Source organism: Hemitrygon akajei, chromosome 26 (assembly GCF_048418815.1).
Source record: "Hemitrygon akajei chromosome 26, sHemAka1.3, whole genome shotgun sequence".
Lineage (NCBI taxonomy): Eukaryota > Metazoa > Chordata > Chondrichthyes > Myliobatiformes > Dasyatidae > Hemitrygon > Hemitrygon akajei.
The window spans coordinates 16,169,815-16,186,905 of record NC_133149.1 but is presented as its reverse complement, the minus strand read 5'-3'; the positions used below and the strand labels follow the sequence as shown (position 1 = coordinate 16,186,905).

The window sequence follows — 17,091 nt, the reverse complement described above, 5'->3', positions numbered from 1 at the left end:
AAGGGGGCATTTGATGGATACAAAGACAGTGCTTGGAAGGGAGAGGGAGGCTCTTTCTTGGGGATAAAGTCAAAGACCCTTCATCAAGAACCATCAATTATCTTCGACTTGAAATGTTAACAGATTCCCTCTCCACAAATGCTGCCTGACCAGTGTCTCCAGAATTTGCTGTTTTTATTTCAGATGTCCAGCCCCTGTGCTTTCATTGATGATTTTGTATTAAATGTTTTCAGTCAGGTTGTGCTGGTGAGGACAGAATGCAGACAACTGTTACTGTGTGTTAGATGAGGTGACCCTTAGGTGCTCTCTCTGTACCACTGTGGACATGTAAAGGACTACCTGCTGCTGTTGTTCACCAACAGTTCCCGTGGGCCTCACAGGATTACAGCACAGGAAGATCCCATTGGAAGCTGGCGAGAGAGGCCTAATAAAGCACAGGGCCATAGAGCTGACTGGCCTGCAAGGTTACTGTAAATTATCCCAGAACATCGTTCAACTTCATCAACTTCACAATCTCTTCTGTCAACAGAAGTCCACCAAAAAGCCACCTGCAGGCACTGTGAGGGTGCAGGATGTAATTATTAGCTGAAGACAAGGAGGTCTTCTTTACGCAGATTCAGCCAGCACACTCACAAAAGAATTAGGCAGTACCATAGAGAAAAGAACTTCCTGGGGCATGGAGAAGGTGTGGGAGATGGGATAGATTGGATTGCTCTAATGGAGCTTGGACATGCACCATGGCTGCTAGTATCTTTTCTGTGGCATAACAATTCTCTAGTTCATGATATCCACTGCAATTCCTTCAAAAAGGTGCTGTGTGTACCAGCTACAAAATATACTGCATTTACTTTGCCGAGGCTACTCCAACAGCACTCCTAAACCCACCACGTACACGGACAGGAGGTACAGAGCGACACCACACACAAGGTCAGGAGGTACAGGGGCACATGATATACAAGGGCAAGAGGCACAGGAGGACACAACCATCTACAGGTTCCCATCAAAATCACACCCAGTGTAACTTAAAAACCTATAGTCTGTTCATTCCTTGACACACAGTCTAAATCCTGGAACTCTTTCCCCAGCACCACTGTGGAAGATTCTTCACCAGTTCTACAGCACTGCAAGGGAGCTCACCAGCACCTTCTCAGGGGCAATTGGAGAGGGACAATAACTGCTGGCCTGGCACCCAAAAATGAATAAATAAAACGTGTCCTCAGTCCGAAGCCACATGCCGTCATAGTCATTTCACTGGCAAGTCGCAGGAGGTGAGGAGACCTGATTATACAGAATTCAATCCCAAATGTGTGCACACACTGTTTTTGATCAGCAATGATGTCCTCCTAATGACTTTCCCACATGCAGCCATACTTGCTGGGGTTCAATGCACAATTTACAAACTTAGGATTGGTTCCAGATCCACTATCACTTTCACCTGAATTATCTCAAGCTTTTCGCAAACCAACCAGCAGGTTAAGCAGCCCATTCTAAATTCTGTGACAATCTTTCCACTATGTGAAAAGGGAAATTTTCATGATTTTCCCCTCAGTCTGTTTCTGACCTCTGTTAATTTGGTAATGCTTTCCCTACCTGGGACATAAATAGTTCACACTTACCTCCTCCTTCATATAATTCCTTAATCTCAGTGACAATGCAAGAACAAGAGCTTATTAATAACTAGCAAGATTTTCATATTAGTGTGAACACAGTCTGGATGGCTGTAGGGAAGGGAATACAGTGATGTACGGTTCAGTGTTGTCAGAAACAGGCTTCCACTGGATTCACCTTTTCACTGAATTTAACTCGTAATGGTTAGATTCCTTAAAAAAAAACAGACCCTGGAATTTTACTTCAGAATTTAAACTTCGTTTATTATAGATTACAATTCTCAAAAATAATCTGGTATCTCCATTTTTAATTCAAACTGCTAAGATTTTTTAAAAATAACATTTGATTTTAAAAATATTCTGATTTTTACTGCATTTTAAAAGAACCTCTGAAATCTACCAGTCATTTCCATCAACCATTCTGAATGTAGATGACATAGTAAGCTGGTCTCACTAGGAGAAGCCACACTAAACCCAACAGGCAGAGAACTCAACATGGGGACAGTTTCAGCAGGATGTGGAACAGTATGGCAGCACTCCCCCTGGGCCAGAGCAGAGACAGGGACGGAGTGGGAAACAGGGAATGAGTCTGGAGATCGTCACAGTGAGGGTGAATGGGAGGAGGTACAAGAGGCTCAGGCAAGCATCGACTAATAGAGTGTTGATCAGTTCCAGAGCGGGAGAAGCATTGCGATAAAGTGAACAGATTGTGACACCTTCAGCTGAAGGGAGGTGGGAGGGCAGTTCATTGTCTAATCACCTTATTTTCCAAATCACTAGAAGCACAACAAAGCAGAGAAATGGATTTTAGTGTTTCACATTTGGCACTAAAATGCTATGGACTGCCCTTCCACTCCCAAAGCCAGCTTTAGCTTTCCCCTCTCCACACAGTTCCTCGTGTGAGACTGTTCAATATCACACCTGGGCAAAGGCCTCCCGCTTGTGCTAGGTCTGGCCTGCAACTGGCTCTGTGCTTACATTCCCCCCCCCCCCCCCATATCCCACCTGGTCTGAGTGCCAAAGCATCACAGTAGGAAATTGACTATTTATTCATTTCCATAGATGCTACCTAAGTTCCTTCAGCATTTTGTGCGTGTTGGTTTGGATTTCCAGCTTCTGCAGATTTTCTCATGTTTGTGACAGTAGGAAACTGCCCTCCTATTGTCACATCTGTCATGAGAGACTCCACCCCCATGACACATCACAACTAGCCTACATCCGTCCCTTCCATTTATCACACTTGGCCTTTGACAGATGTATCCTGCATCACATCTGGCCTGAGACGTTTTTCCCTCACTGTACCACATCTGGCTAAAACAACCCTGCCCTGTATCACAGCTACCCTAAGGCTTACCCTTAATATATAGGGTATGATCATCACACATGAAGTAGACATGGCCTTTACAGTAGAGTTAGACAAGAAGTACCAAAGGAATACTGAACAAAGTTTGAAAAATGCCTTCACATTTTGGTCTCATTTACTTCATTGACCTGGGCTATCACGTTGTCATTGTTATTGATCTTGGCCTCCTTCTCAATCTGATGGCAATGTGCACAATGTGGGGTGTCCACCTGCACTGTTTTTCCAAAGTTAGAGAAATCTACTCTATATTTCCCTTCCTTCGATTTGGAGACAATGGGTGCGAACCGATAGCCCCAGAACACTTCTTCTGGTATATATGAGGTTCGTACCTGGCAGGTGGCACTGGTGGCTTCTATAGTGCCATCCAGGAAGACCACCAGCTCAAAGTCTTGTTGCTTGATGGTCTCAGCTGACATCTCATAAAAGGGGCTGGTTTTGTCAATGATGTGGTAGATTGTCAAAGGTGATATGAAAAATAGATTCTCATTCCCTGCATCAACAACAAAGTCGATGTTGACCTGGTCCATTATGATGGTTTCCCCCTCTAGTGTCACAGTGGTTTTCAAAAGTTTGCCATAAATATGGCTGCCAATGAGAAGGCTTTTCCTGAGGTTGGCAACTCGGATCAGGAGGCAGAGTTTGCCCCCACGTTTGCTGATCACAGCAGTCTTGCTGAAGGTAATGGTTTTGGCTCGTTTCTTTGGCCTGGAGATCTTGGCTAGAATGGCTCCACACATGAAGGAGTTAATGATAACACCAAGGATGGATTGAGTCACCAAGAGGAAGATAGCTTCACCGCATTGTTCTGTCACACATCTGAAGCCATAACCAATGGTAACCTGAGTCTCAAGCGAGAACAGAAAGGCACTAGTCAATCCATTGAGGTTCTGCACACAAGGTATGTGGCTGTGGGAAGGTGAAAATTCAGGAAGATCCCTATGCATGTAAGCAACAGCGTACCACAGCAAACCAAAGAGAAACCAGCTTCCCAGAAACGCTGAGATAAAGATAGCCATCTGGTACCTCCACTTGAGGTCAAGGACAGTTGTCCAAATATCCACAAGGAAGCCAATCTTTGAATGTTCTCTAACATTTCCAAATTCTATGTTACACCTCCCATCTTTGGACACCAGGCGAGCTCTCCGGCGACTGGGTCCTGCTCGGTTTCTGGTTAATCTCTGGCGGAGGGATTTGAACATTATGTAGAAAAGTATCTGTAAATCTGTGAAGACAATACCAAAAAAACATTAATCCCATTATTTACACTCCAGTGATCTCAGAGTACACTCCAAACACACTAGGATCATAAAACTGAAAAGCAAACAAGATTTTATCACGTCTCCTGAAATTACGACGACAGCAGTACTTTTATTAAGTGCCTGACATCTAGAAATATGGCTAGTTATGAGGTCAGCACAAAGAGCCTGTTTCTGTTTTAAACAATAACTAGTTATGTATTGGGACAAATCAGACAAATTCCAGCTAATGTTCAACTAAAAGTTAACACCAACCTGAAAAATGAGGAAGATAAAGAGGGAAAATTTCCCCTGGACATTTTTCATCCTTCAAGCTAAGCGTGAAGGTTATAGATCCAGGGGAGGACGTTTACACCACCAAGTAATGACCTTCCAATTGGATCTACACTCTTCATGTACCGCTGAGTAATGTTCTGTATTTTTTTATCTCAGCAAGGACAGAAAGAGAGAAGGACTTGCATTTATTTTGAGCTATGGTAGCATCAAATTTTAACAAAAAAAATATTTTAGCTATGCAAGAAACATGGCAGCCAATTTGCAAATATTATAGGCATTTGTCTGTGATGCACCATCAATAGCTCTCGGAGACTGGAAGTGAACGATAGGCTTTTATTAGCAGCAAAAAGGGAGCACGACATCTCGGAGACTGAGGGAGGAGCAGTGCCTTTATACAGGGGTCTGTGGGAGGAGCCACAGGAGCAGTCAGCAGAGGGGCGTGTCCAGACAGGTATACACAGTTTACCACAGTCTGATAATCAGCATATTGGCCGGTTTCTGTGTGATGTTCAGGGATAGTTAACATTGTTTAAGACACTGAAGTTAACTAAACTTCTTCTTTACAATGGATCTTATACATCCACTAGATGTATACAGCCTTCAGTTAATGCTGAATTCAAACAATAGCTAAGTAGAGGTAATGAATAGATTTTTTAAAGAGAATAATATCTAATGATGAGTTATGGCTTTGAACAGTAGGAGTTGGTGTTAATGTTGACGCAAGATATTTCTGGTACTCAGTCACTGATTGCATCAGGGAAAGACTCAGGCTTGAGATAAGGAAAAATTACGGGAACAGCAGTGATTCTAGTTATTACAGCCTTAGCTCCCCGTTATACAGCAGCCCCCACTCAGAACACTACTTTGATGGTCCTTCTAAAAAGAACAAGACTGACACCAAGAAGAAAAAGTAAAGAGGAGGCTCGTGACTCTGCTCTGGAAATAAGCCTTGAGATGACAATTAACATAAGAAACAGGAGCCGAAGTAGGCCAACTGGCCCATCAAGTCTGCTCTGCCATTCAATAAGATCATGGTTGCTCAAGCCGTGATCTCAGCTCCTCCTTTCACCCAGAACCCTTAATTCCCCTGCTATATCCAACTGTGTCTTAAATATATTTAAGCATTCTGACTGGTTGCACCATTGTCTGGTATGCAGGGGCCACTGCACAGAATCGGCAAAAGCTGCAGAAAGTTGCTAACTCAGCCACTTCCATCATGGTCACTCGCCTCCTCAACATTGAAGACATCTTCAAAAAGTGGCACCTGCCTTTAAGGTGCCCCATCACCTATCCTCTTCTCATTGCTACCATGAAGGAGGTGGTACGGGTACCTGAAGACACACACTCAACATGTCAGGAACAGCTTCTTCCCCTCTGCCATCAGACTTCTGAATGGACAATGAACCTATGTACACTACCTCACTATCTATATTTTTTCTTTTTGTTTTGCTCTCTTCTTCTATATGTGTATTGCAATGTACTGCTGCCGCAAAATGACTTACGCCAATGATATTAACCTAATCCTGATACTAAAGGCAGCAGAAGATGGAAGACAATCATATCGCAGATGTTGGAGCTGTCTTGGCAACAGAGCTAGGGTGAAAAATTTATACAATTTCAGTCTGAGGAGTGAGGCAGGGTATGGTGTTGAAATTAGACCCAGGGACACCAGGCACCTGCTGATTTTTTGGTTATGATGAGCTGTAAAATTTCTGACTCAAGTTAGTGTTGAGATTGGGTAGGACAGACTGGTGTCATTGGCCTCAGAAATAAGCCATCTTCCCTTGAGCATTTGTTTTCACTTATTATTCACTGTACCGGAACTAATCCAAACCCTGGGATATTGTAAACTTAATTATAATTCATCCATATACCACTTATGGATGTCAACTTGGCAAATTGGTAACATCTTCTCCTCTAGTTTGAGGTCCTGAGATCAATGAATTTGTTTATATGCAATTAAGCCTGGTACATCACCTTTTGGTGTTGTGATGGCATAGAAACATAGAAAATAGGTGCAGGAGTAGGCCATTTGGCCCTTCGAGCCTGCACCACCATTCAGTATGATCACGGCTGATCATCCAACTCAGAACCCTGTACCTGCTTTCTCTCCATACTCTCTGATCCCTTTAGCCACAAGGGCCATATTTAACTTCCTCTTAAATATAGTCAATGAACCGGCCTCAACTGTTTCCTGTGGCGGAGAATTCCACAGAATCACCACTCTCTGTGTGAAGTTTTTCCTCATCTCGGTCCTAAAAGGCTTCCCCTTTATCCTTAAATTGTGACCCCTCGTTCTGGACTTCCCCAACATTGGAAACAATCTTCCTGCATCTAGCCTGTCCAATCCCTTTCGAATTTTATACATTTCAATTAGATCCCCCCTCAATCTTCTAAATTCCAGTGAGTATAAGCATAGTTGATCCAGTCTTTCTTCATATGAAAGTCCTGCCATCCCAGGAATCAATCTGGTGAACCTTCTCTGTACTCCCTCTATGGCAAGAATGTCTTTCCTCAGATTAGGGGACCAAAACTGCACACAATATTCTAGGTGCGGTCTCACCAAGGCCTTGTACAACTGCAGTAGAAGCTCCCTGCTCCTGTACTCAAATCCTTTTGCTATGAATGCCAACATACCATTTGCCTTTTTCACCATCTGCAGTACCTGCATGCCCACCTTCAATGACTGGTGTACAATGACAGATAATAATCCGTTTTTCTGTTCTTGCAACCAAAGTGGATAACCTCACATTTATCCACATTAAATTGCATCTGCCATGAATTTGCCCACTCACCTAACCTATCCAAGTCACCCTGCATCCTCTTGGCATCCTCCACATGGCTAACACCGCCGCCCAGCTTCGTGTCATCTGCAAACCTGGAGACGCTGCATTTAATTCTCTCGTCTAAATCATTAATATATATTGCAAACAACTGGGGTCCCAGCACTGAGCCTTGCAGTACCCCACTAGTCACTGCCTGCCATTCTGAAAAGGTCCCGTTTACTCCCACTCTTTGCTTCCTGTCTGCCAACCAATTCTCTATCCACATCAATACCATACCCCCAATACCGTGTGCTTTAAGTTTGCACACTAATCTCCTGTGTGGGACCTTGTCAAAAGCCTTTTGAAAATCTAAATATACCACATCCACTGGCTCTCCCCTATCCACTCTACTAGTTACATCTTCAAAAAATTCTATAAGATTCGTCAGACATGATTTTCCTTTCACAAATCCATGCTGACTTTGTCCGATGATTTCACCTCTTTCCAAATGTGCTGTTATCACATCTTTGATAACTGACTCTAGCATTTTCCCCACCACCGATGTCAGACTAACCGGTCTATAATTCCCCGGTTTCTCTCTCCCTCCTTTTTTAAAAAGTGGGGTTACATTAGCCACCCTCCAATCCTCAGGAACTAATCCAGAATCTAAGGAGTTTTGAAAAATTATCACTAATGCATCCACAATTTCTTGGGCTACTTCCTTAAGCGCTCTGGGATGCAGCCCATCTGGCCCTGGGGATTTATCTGCCTTTATTCCCTTCAATTTACCTAACACCACTTCCCTATTAACATGTATTTCCCTCAGTTCCTCCATCTCACTAGACCCTCGGTCCCTTATTATTTCCGGAAGATTATTTATGTCCTCCTTAGTGAAGACAGAACCAAAGTAGTTATTCAATTGGTCTTTGTTCCCTATGATCAATTCACCTATTTCTGACTGTAAAGGACCTACATTTGTCTTGACCAATCTTTTTCTTTTCACGTATCTATAAAAGCTTTTACAGTCTGTTTTTATGTTCCCTGCCAGCTTTCTCTCATAATCTTTTTTCCCTTTCCTAATTAAGCCCTTTGTCCTCCTCTGCTGGTCTCTGAATTTCTCCCAGTCCTCAGGTGTGCCGCTTTTTTTTGCTAATTTACATGTTTCTTCTTTGGACTTGATACTATCCCTAATTTCCCTTGTCAGCCACGGGTGCACTACCTTCCCTGGTTTATTCTTTTGCCAATTGTTGTAGTTCATCCATGCAATATTTAAATGCTTGCCATTGCATATCCACTGTCAACCCTTTAAGTATCATTTGCCAGTCTATCTTAGCTAATTCACGTCTCATACCTTCAAAGTTACCCTTCTTTAAGTTCAGAACCTTTGTTTCTGAATTAACTATGTCACTCTCCATCTTAATGAAGAATTCCACCATATTATGGTCACTCTTACCCAAGGGGCCTCGCACAACAAGATTGCTAACTAACCCTTCCTCATTGCTCAATACCCAATCTAGAATGGCCTGCTCTCTAGTTGGTTCCTCGACATGTTGCTTCAGAAAACCATCCCGCATACATTCCAAGAAATCCTCTTCCTCATCACCCTTACCAATTTGGTTCACCCAATCTATATGTAGATTGAAGTCACCCATTATAACTACTGTTCCTTTATTGCACGCGTTTCTAATTTCCTGTTTAATGCCATCCCCAACCTCACTACTACTGTTAGGTGGCCTGTACACAACTCCCACCAGCGTTTTCTGCCCCTTAGTGTTATGCAGCTCTACCCATATCGATTCCACATCCTCCAGGCTAATGTCCTTCCTTTCTATTGCGTTAATCTCCTCTCTAACCAGCAATGCTACCCCACCTCCTTTCTTTCCTGTCTATCCCTCCTGAATATTGAATATCCCTGGATGTTGAGCTCCCATCCTTGGTCACCCTGGAGCCATGTCTCTGTGATCCCAACTATATCATATTCATTAATAACTATCTGCACATTCAATTCATCCACCTTGTTACGAATGCTCCTCGCATTGACACACAAAGCCTTCAGGCTTGTTTTTACAACACTCTTAGCCCTTATACAATTATGTTGAAAAGTGGCTCTTTTTGCTTTTTGCCCTGGATTTGCCTGCCTGCCACTTTTACTTTTCACCTTACTACTTTTTGCTTCTACCCTCATTTTACACCCCTCTGTCTCTCTGCACTTGTTCCCATCCCCCTGCCACATTAGTTTAAAGCCTCCTGAACAGCAGTAGCAAACGCTCTCCCTAGGACATTGGTTCCAGTCCAGCCCAGGTGCAGACCGTCCTGTTTATACCGGTCCCACCTCCCCCAGAACTGGTTCCAATGCCCCAGAAATTTGAATCCCTCCCCCTTGCACCATTTTTCAAGCCACGTATTCATCTGAAATATCCTCCTATTTCTACTCTGACTAGCACGTGGCACTGGTAGTCATCCAGAGATTATTACCTTTGTGGTCCTACTTTTTAGTTTATCTCCTAACTCCCTAAATTCACCTTGTAGGACCTCATCCTGTTTTTTACCTATATCGTTGGTACCTATGTGCACCACGACCACTGGCTGTTCACCCTCCCATTCCAGAATGTCCTGCAGCCGCTCAGAGACATCCTTGACCCTTGCACCAGGGAGGCAACATAACATCCTGGAGTCTCGTTTGCGGCCGCAGAAACGCCTATCTATTCCCCTTACAATCGAATCCCCTATCACTATAGCTCTCCCACTCCTTTTCCTTCCCTCCTGTGCCGCAGAGCCACCCATGGTGCAATGAATTCATCTGCTGTTGCCTTCCCCAGATGAGACATCTCCCCCAACAGTATCCAAAACAGTATATCTGTTTAGGAGGGAGATGACCTCAGGGGACTCCTGCACTACCTGCCTACTGCTATGCTGTCTAGTGGCCACCCCTTCCCTTTCTGCCTGTGTAGCCTTTACCTGCGGTGTGGCCAACTCACTAAACGTGCTATTCACGACTTTCTCAGCATCACGGATGCTCCAGTATGAATCCAATCGCAGCTCCAGATGCTCAGTGCAGTCTGCCAGAAGCTGCAGTTGTACACACTTCCTGCACACATAGTCGTCAGGGACACTGGAATTATCCCTGATTTCCCACATGCTGCAGGATGAACAAACCGCGGGGCCAATCTCAGCTGCCATGACCTACCCATTTGGGTAGGTCATTTGGGTCCTCTTTTGTGACCCACTTTGGGCTTGAAGTTCCCATCAACGAATCCTCTCAGTGCTTTTACCAACTTTTTTCAATACCACCAAAGACAAATTAGCTAGTCGTTATTTCATTCTTGCCTGTGTGAAGCTGCTGTATGCAAGTTAACCGTTGCATTAACCCCTGCAACAGGAACAGCTAAACCCTTCAAAAACTCTAACATGGAAGACAAAGAGGCTGCCGATGCTGGAATCCGGAAACAAACTGGAACACTGGAAGAACCCAGCCAATCAAGCAGCATCTGTGGAGGCAAAGATCTCACATTTCAGATGGAACCCTTGCATCATCTCCGAGCAGGAACAGGAAAGGTTACCTGTGTATGGCAGAACAGAAAGGGTGGGAGAGAGGCTGATTGGTGATGGCTAGAACCACATGGAGACTGATGCATGGATAAAACGGAGCAGACTGTCAGATGCTCATTGACCCAATGACTCTTTCCAACATTCTGCTTTTGCTCTTAGCAGTAATTCATCCCAGTGATGTATTGTGTTGTGTATTTAATATTTCAGTAAGATTTGAGTGATGTTGTACATATATATTAATTGGTTAAGCATTCCTGTTCATTAAATAATGCATTATGAGTTATATGTATAAATACATGAATTGCATACGTCATCACACTACCAGGTGATATGAGCGCACCTCGTTTAAAGTAAAGAACGAAGTTAGACCTGCATTCACAGACTCTGTGTCTTCCTTCAAATTAGTTTAACATTTTGAAGTTACAAAATAATGGCTGCCTTTCAAATCATGAATCAGTACGTGGAATTACTATGTGGTGACCGTTAGAGATTTAGCTGTCACAAGACCAGGGTTGGCTCCTTTATGTTCCAGGTTCAGGTGTTTCAAAAGAGACAGAGGGGTAAGAAATGTGGGGGAATGGTTTTGTTAATTAGGGATAGCATCACAGCCTCAGAAAGGAAGTACATTCTCGAGGGATTGCCTACTGAGCCAGGGCACCTCTGTCGTGCAAAAGGTTTAAAATGGGTGGAACTTGTTAGTTATATCCAGGAAGGATTCCTGGCATAATACGTAGATAGGAATCTTGCTGGATCCAGTACCAGGTAATGAACCTAGTCAGGTGACAGTGGGAGAGCATCACAAGGGTAGTAACCACAACTGCCTGATCTTTAGTACAGCCATGGACGATGATAGGATCAGAAGAAACGGCAAAGTATTTAATTGGAAGAGGGTTAATTATGATGGCATTAGGGAACAGATGTACAGTAGAAATGTGGTGGTTGTTTAGGGATCCGGATAGGTTTCTCCCACTGAGACAGGGAAAAGATGGTACAGAGAAGGAACAAGGCTGACAAGAGAGGAAACATTTAATCAGGGGAAGAAGGAAGTATACTTAAGGTTTCAGAAGCAAAAATCAGACAGGGTTCTTGAGAACTATAAGATAGCCTGGATGGAGCTTAAGAAGGAACTTAGGAGAGCTAGAAAAGGAAATGAGAAGTACTTAGCAAGTAGGTTTAAGGAAAACCCCAAGGCACTTTACTCATATGTGAAGAACAGAAGGTTGAATACAGCCACCCAGGAGAAAAGTGTTGGAGTTGGTGCGCTCCACAAGAGAGACAGTGGCACAGCATCCAACCTGGAGTCAGTACTCCCCCCAGGGTTCGCTCGGCAGAAGACAAGTTGTATTGCGGTAGACTGCAGATTTCAGCAACATTCATGGTCTCAGGGTCTCGGAATACATTTTTTTTGGTGTGACTGCATTTTACTGATATAGTACTTATACATGTACTATAGTATATGTGTCTTCTATTGTGTGTGACTGCTGCTGCTCAGTTTTGCCCCTTGCCCCGGAGTAACACTTTTTTGTTTGGCTGTATTCATGGGTATTCATGTATGGTTGAATAACAATTAAACTTGAACTTGAACAAGACTGGAGTGAGGGCAGAATTGCTCAGGGATAAAAGAGGAATCACGTGCCTAGGGTTGGAGGAGATAGGAGAGGTCCTTAATGAATACTTTGCTTCAGTATTCACCGTTGAAAGCGACCTTGATAAATGTGAGGTCAGTGTAGTACAGGGTAATATGCTGGAGCATGTTGAGATTACAAAAGAGACAGTTATAGTGTATTTAATATTTCAGTAATATTTGAGTAATATTGTAAATATATTGCTTGATTAAGCATTCTTTGTTTCTTTACATAATTAATTATGGGCTATATACAAGTGTGTGAATGGTATACATCATTACGCCACTACATCACAAGTGCACACCTCATTAAAAGTAAAACTGTGAGTAGACACGTTATTCAAGGCTTACGTGTTTTTCTTTCGATTAGTTTTATGTTTTGGAGTTACAAAACATAACAGTGGCAACAAGGTAGTTTTAAAACAAACCCAAGACGATTACCTACCTATTGAAGTGCAGTACATTTTTTCTTCACAAGAGGGAGAGAGTGACATTCTAGGTAAAAACAAAGCACAGCATGTTTTTTTCTCTTCGGAAGCGCAGTGAGATGTTCGAGTTTTAAAAAAAGGTAGAAAATGGACGAAATTCACAGGTTCATAACCATTAAGTACTGGGTGATAATTATTATAAATTTAAAAAACAGAAATGTCTGGCTACATCAGAAAGATAGACGCGTTTGATAGCACAACAGATAACTGGATATTGTACACTGAATGAATTGAGCAGTATTTTAAAGCAAATAAAATAGCCAATGCAAAGTGAGTGCTAGTTTTGCTGAGTGCAATAGGTGGAAAGCATAGTTTGCTTAGAATTTTGACTGCTCCATCCAGATGAGCCAAAATGATATTTGCTGATATTGTGAAAGTAATGCAGGTATATTTAAACTGAAACCACTTTTGATTGAAGAACGCTTTAGGTTTCATAATCAGAATCAAAAAGGGGTTTATTTCAGTTTATTTCAGTTTATATGGCTGAATTGAAGACCTTGCCTGAGCATTGTCAGTTCAGTGATGGGCTTCATGATCCACTGAAAGGTCATCTAGTTTGTGAAATCTTTCAAGAAAGCATTCAAAACCAGCTTTTGAACTGAAGCACAACTCACATTTAAAAGATCCATTGAAATTGCTCTATCAATGGAAACAGCAGACAGAAACACAACCAAGTTGCAGCCAGGAATGAAAGTGGGTGTGAACAACAATGCGAGGTCTAAACAGAAACCTGCCTGTCCAAACAAATTGTATCACTGCTGTGGCAGGGTCTCACATACAGCAGACCAATGCAGATTTAAAGGTAAAACATTGCCGAAAATGCCACAAAGAATGATACATACAAAGAGCACTTTGGACAGACAAAAATAAATAGACTGCTCAGAGAAGAGATAAAGATTAAAAATCAAGTTGCAGTCTCAAAAACAGCACTAATCTGCTCGCTGTTGATGAAAAATCTGAAAATGATGAGAGTGATACAGGACTGGGTAGCCTTGAGATTTACAATGTGAAAGGTAACAACAGACCAGCAATATGGCTTATACCAGAAGTGAACAGGAAATTAATTAAAATGGAATTGGACACTGGCTCAGCTGTTTCAGTCATTCCACAAATGAGTTTGAAAGGTATTTCAAAGATACTTAACTGAAGCTTGCAGATATCGAACTAAGAACTTATACTGGAGAAAAGATAACTGGTGGGAATGACATTTGTCATAGTAAAGTACAATAATCAACAAGCCACATTGGGCTTGTATATGGTAATAATAAGAGGGTCAGCATTGTGTGGCCGTGATTGGCTGAGACTACAACTTGATTGAAGATCCATCCACCATTTGCATGCCACATCTCCCACAATAGAGTCAACTGAAAGTGAATTAAGAAAGGTACTGGATGATGCCACAGCAGTGTTCAAGGATGGCATTGGAAAACTCAAACATATCAAGGGTAAAATAGTGTTAAATGAAAATGCCACACCATGTTTTACAAAGCGCGTTCGGTTCCTTATACCATCCGTGATAAGTAGCCAGTGAGCTAGATCACATGAAGGCTGAAGTGAAGTGAACCTCCATTCAAGGTTGAGTGGAGCCCATAAGCAACACCAGTGGTCCCAGCAGCCAAGAAGAATGGTCTGTCAGAATTTGTGGTGACTTTAAGGTCACCATCAACCCAGTTCTGAAAGTAGATCAATACCCTCTGCCCAGGATAGAGGATATCTTTGTAAATTTATCTGGAAAGAAACATTTCAGTGAAGTAGCCTTAGCTGAGGCCTACCTACATATGAGGATGGAGGAAGAGTCCAAAGTGTTTGTCAGCAGAATAAATTTAGTTTTAGAGTAGCATCTGTACCTGCACTCTGGTTGAAAGCTATAGACCAGGTGCTGCAAGGTTGTCCAGGCACAGTGTTACCTGGACGGCATATGTGTTACTGGTAAGGATGACAAGGAACATCTCTAAATTCTCAAGATGAGTGTTAAAAAGATTAGAAGATTATTGGCCTAGAGCACGATGCAACAAGGGTGAATTCTTTAAACCAGAAATCATTTACTCTGGTTGCACCATTGACGCACAAGTATTACACAAGTACGCTGAGAAAATTCAGGCTGTAGTAGAATGTGTCACAGTTTTCTCCCTAATGAAAATTGAAAGTCTAACTATTATAACAGACATAATCCAAAGGAAAACCAGAAAAGACCCCAAAGTGTCTCAGATATACATGACTACCCAAAATGGCTGGAATGTGCTGCAGAAATTCTAGATTCCCCCATTTTTATCAGTGCCACGATGAAGTAGCCCTTGACAGAGGTTGCTTATGTCAGATTTGAGAGTTGTTGTACCATCCAAGCTAAGAGCTAAAGTGTTGGAGGGGCTACGTATATGCTGGTCATCTAGGCATGGTCAAAATGAAAGTGTTGGTTTGAAGCTTTGGCTGGTGGCCTGGGATAGATCAGCAGATCAAGCAGTTTGCCATGCATTATTTGGGATGCCAACAGGTTCAGAAGATTCCAAGAGTAGTGCCTCCCCTTCCAGGGAATGGCCTGCATTGCCCTGGCAGAGGATTCATGTGGGTTTTGCTGGACCGTTCATGGGCACAAATTTCTTGGTAATAGTGGATGCAGCTACAAAGTGGCCAGAACAGTTCCCAATAGCCTCCACAACAGCCTCACACATTGTTGATGTATTGGGAAGCCTCTTCACAAGGACTGGTGTTTCTGAACATTTAGTCGGTGACAACAGACCAGAGTTTGTTGAGGAACAGTTTCAGTCATTCCTGAAAATGAATGGAATAAGACATATAACATCTGCACCGTACCACCCAGCTACAAATGGCTTGGTGGGAAGGTTTGTCCAGAGTTGAAAGAATGTACTGTGAGCAACATCAGCAGAACACACTAGACTGACACTGAATCAGAATCTGACCTATTTCTGCCTTGCACATTGTAATGCAGCACACTTCACAGCCAACAACTCACCAGCTATGCTGTTCCTGGGTCGTCCCTTGCTCAGATCTTTTCAAACCCAGTCTTAGAAGGAGTATGCAGGACAAACAGCTGAGTCAAATTGAGGGCTCCTCAAACAAGGAGGTTCGATGTTTCACTCATGGACAAGCAGTCCTGGTGAGGTATGACAGAGGTGATTAAAAGTGGGCACTTGGAAAGATTAAGGACCGAACTGGACCATTCTTCTACATAGTGGAGATTGTGCCTAATGTCATCTGGAGATGACACATCAATCAGTTAAGGAAAGCAAAGTCAATTGTTAGAGAAGAAAGATGTTCACAGCTATCAGAACCTTTTCCTGCAGTCCCAGAGGCAATGTCTACAATCACCACGGAGACCAGAACCTGAAATTGTTTCACAGCCACAAGTCTCACCTGCTGAGCAGAGTGACCCCCCTTGTCAGGAAAGCTGTTATTCCACGAGAGTAAGAAATCCTCCACAGTGATTAAATCTTTAGGCCTGTTTAGAAAGCAATACATTATATATTTGAGTTGAGATGCATTCTATATTGAGTTGGAGTTTACAACTGAGCAGGGAGGAGTGTTGTTTATTTAATATTCCAGTAATATTTGAGTAATATAGTAAACATATTATTTGATTAAGCATCCTTTGCTGTTTAAATACTGTAACTCATTACGGGTTATACTGTATGTACGAAGTGTGTGAATGGTGTATGTTGTTACGCAACCACATCATAAGTGCGCACCTCACTAAAAGTACAACGAAGAGTATGCACATTATTCTGGGCTCCCATGTTGTCCTTTCAATTAACTTTATGTTTTGGAGGTACAAAACATAACAGCTGTCTTGGAGTGGGGGCCAAATTGAAAAGGGTGATGAATACAAGACTGAAGGATGTATATGGAATAAGGTAGATGACCTTGCAGCATAGTTAGAGATTGATAGTTATGACTATCATGGGCATCACCGAATCGTGGCTGAAAGAAGAATAAAGTTGGGAACTTAACGTCCAAGGATACATATTGTATTGAAAGGGCAGACAGGTAAGCGGGGGGGTGGGGGGGGGGTGGCTCTTTTGATAAAAAAAATTAAATCAAATCCTCAGAAAGATGTGACATAGGATCAGAATATGTAGAATACTTGTGAGTAGAGTTAAGAAACAGGAAGAGTTAAAAAAACACTGATTGGAGTTATATACAGGCCT

The 17,091-nt window shown here is 42.6% G+C and overlaps 1 protein-coding gene across 12 annotated transcripts in view; it reads right to left on the bottom strand.

Annotated features, from left to right (window-relative positions):
* Positions 1 to 1,844: 1,844 nt before the first annotated feature.
* Positions 1,845 to 17,091, bottom strand: part of LOC140716774 (ATP-sensitive inward rectifier potassium channel 1-like) — an 87,153-nt gene continuing 71,906 nt past the window's right edge. For 7 of the 12 annotated variants that reach the window (XM_073029636.1, XM_073029642.1, XM_073029638.1 and 4 more), the window contains 3 exons: positions 16,301 to 16,385; positions 12,886 to 12,935; positions 1,845 to 4,192 (listed from right to left, as the gene is read on the bottom strand). In XM_073029636.1, coding sequence (XP_072885737.1) covers positions 3,069 to 4,192; positions 12,886 to 12,934 — 1,173 coding nt within the window. In that variant the 5' untranslated portion in view covers position 12,935; positions 16,301 to 16,385 and the 3' untranslated portion in view covers positions 1,845 to 3,068. The remainder of the gene's footprint in view (positions 4,193 to 12,885; positions 12,936 to 16,300; positions 16,386 to 17,091) is intronic. The other 5 variants (XM_073029635.1, XM_073029647.1, XM_073029644.1 and 2 more) reach the window with 3 other exon arrangements.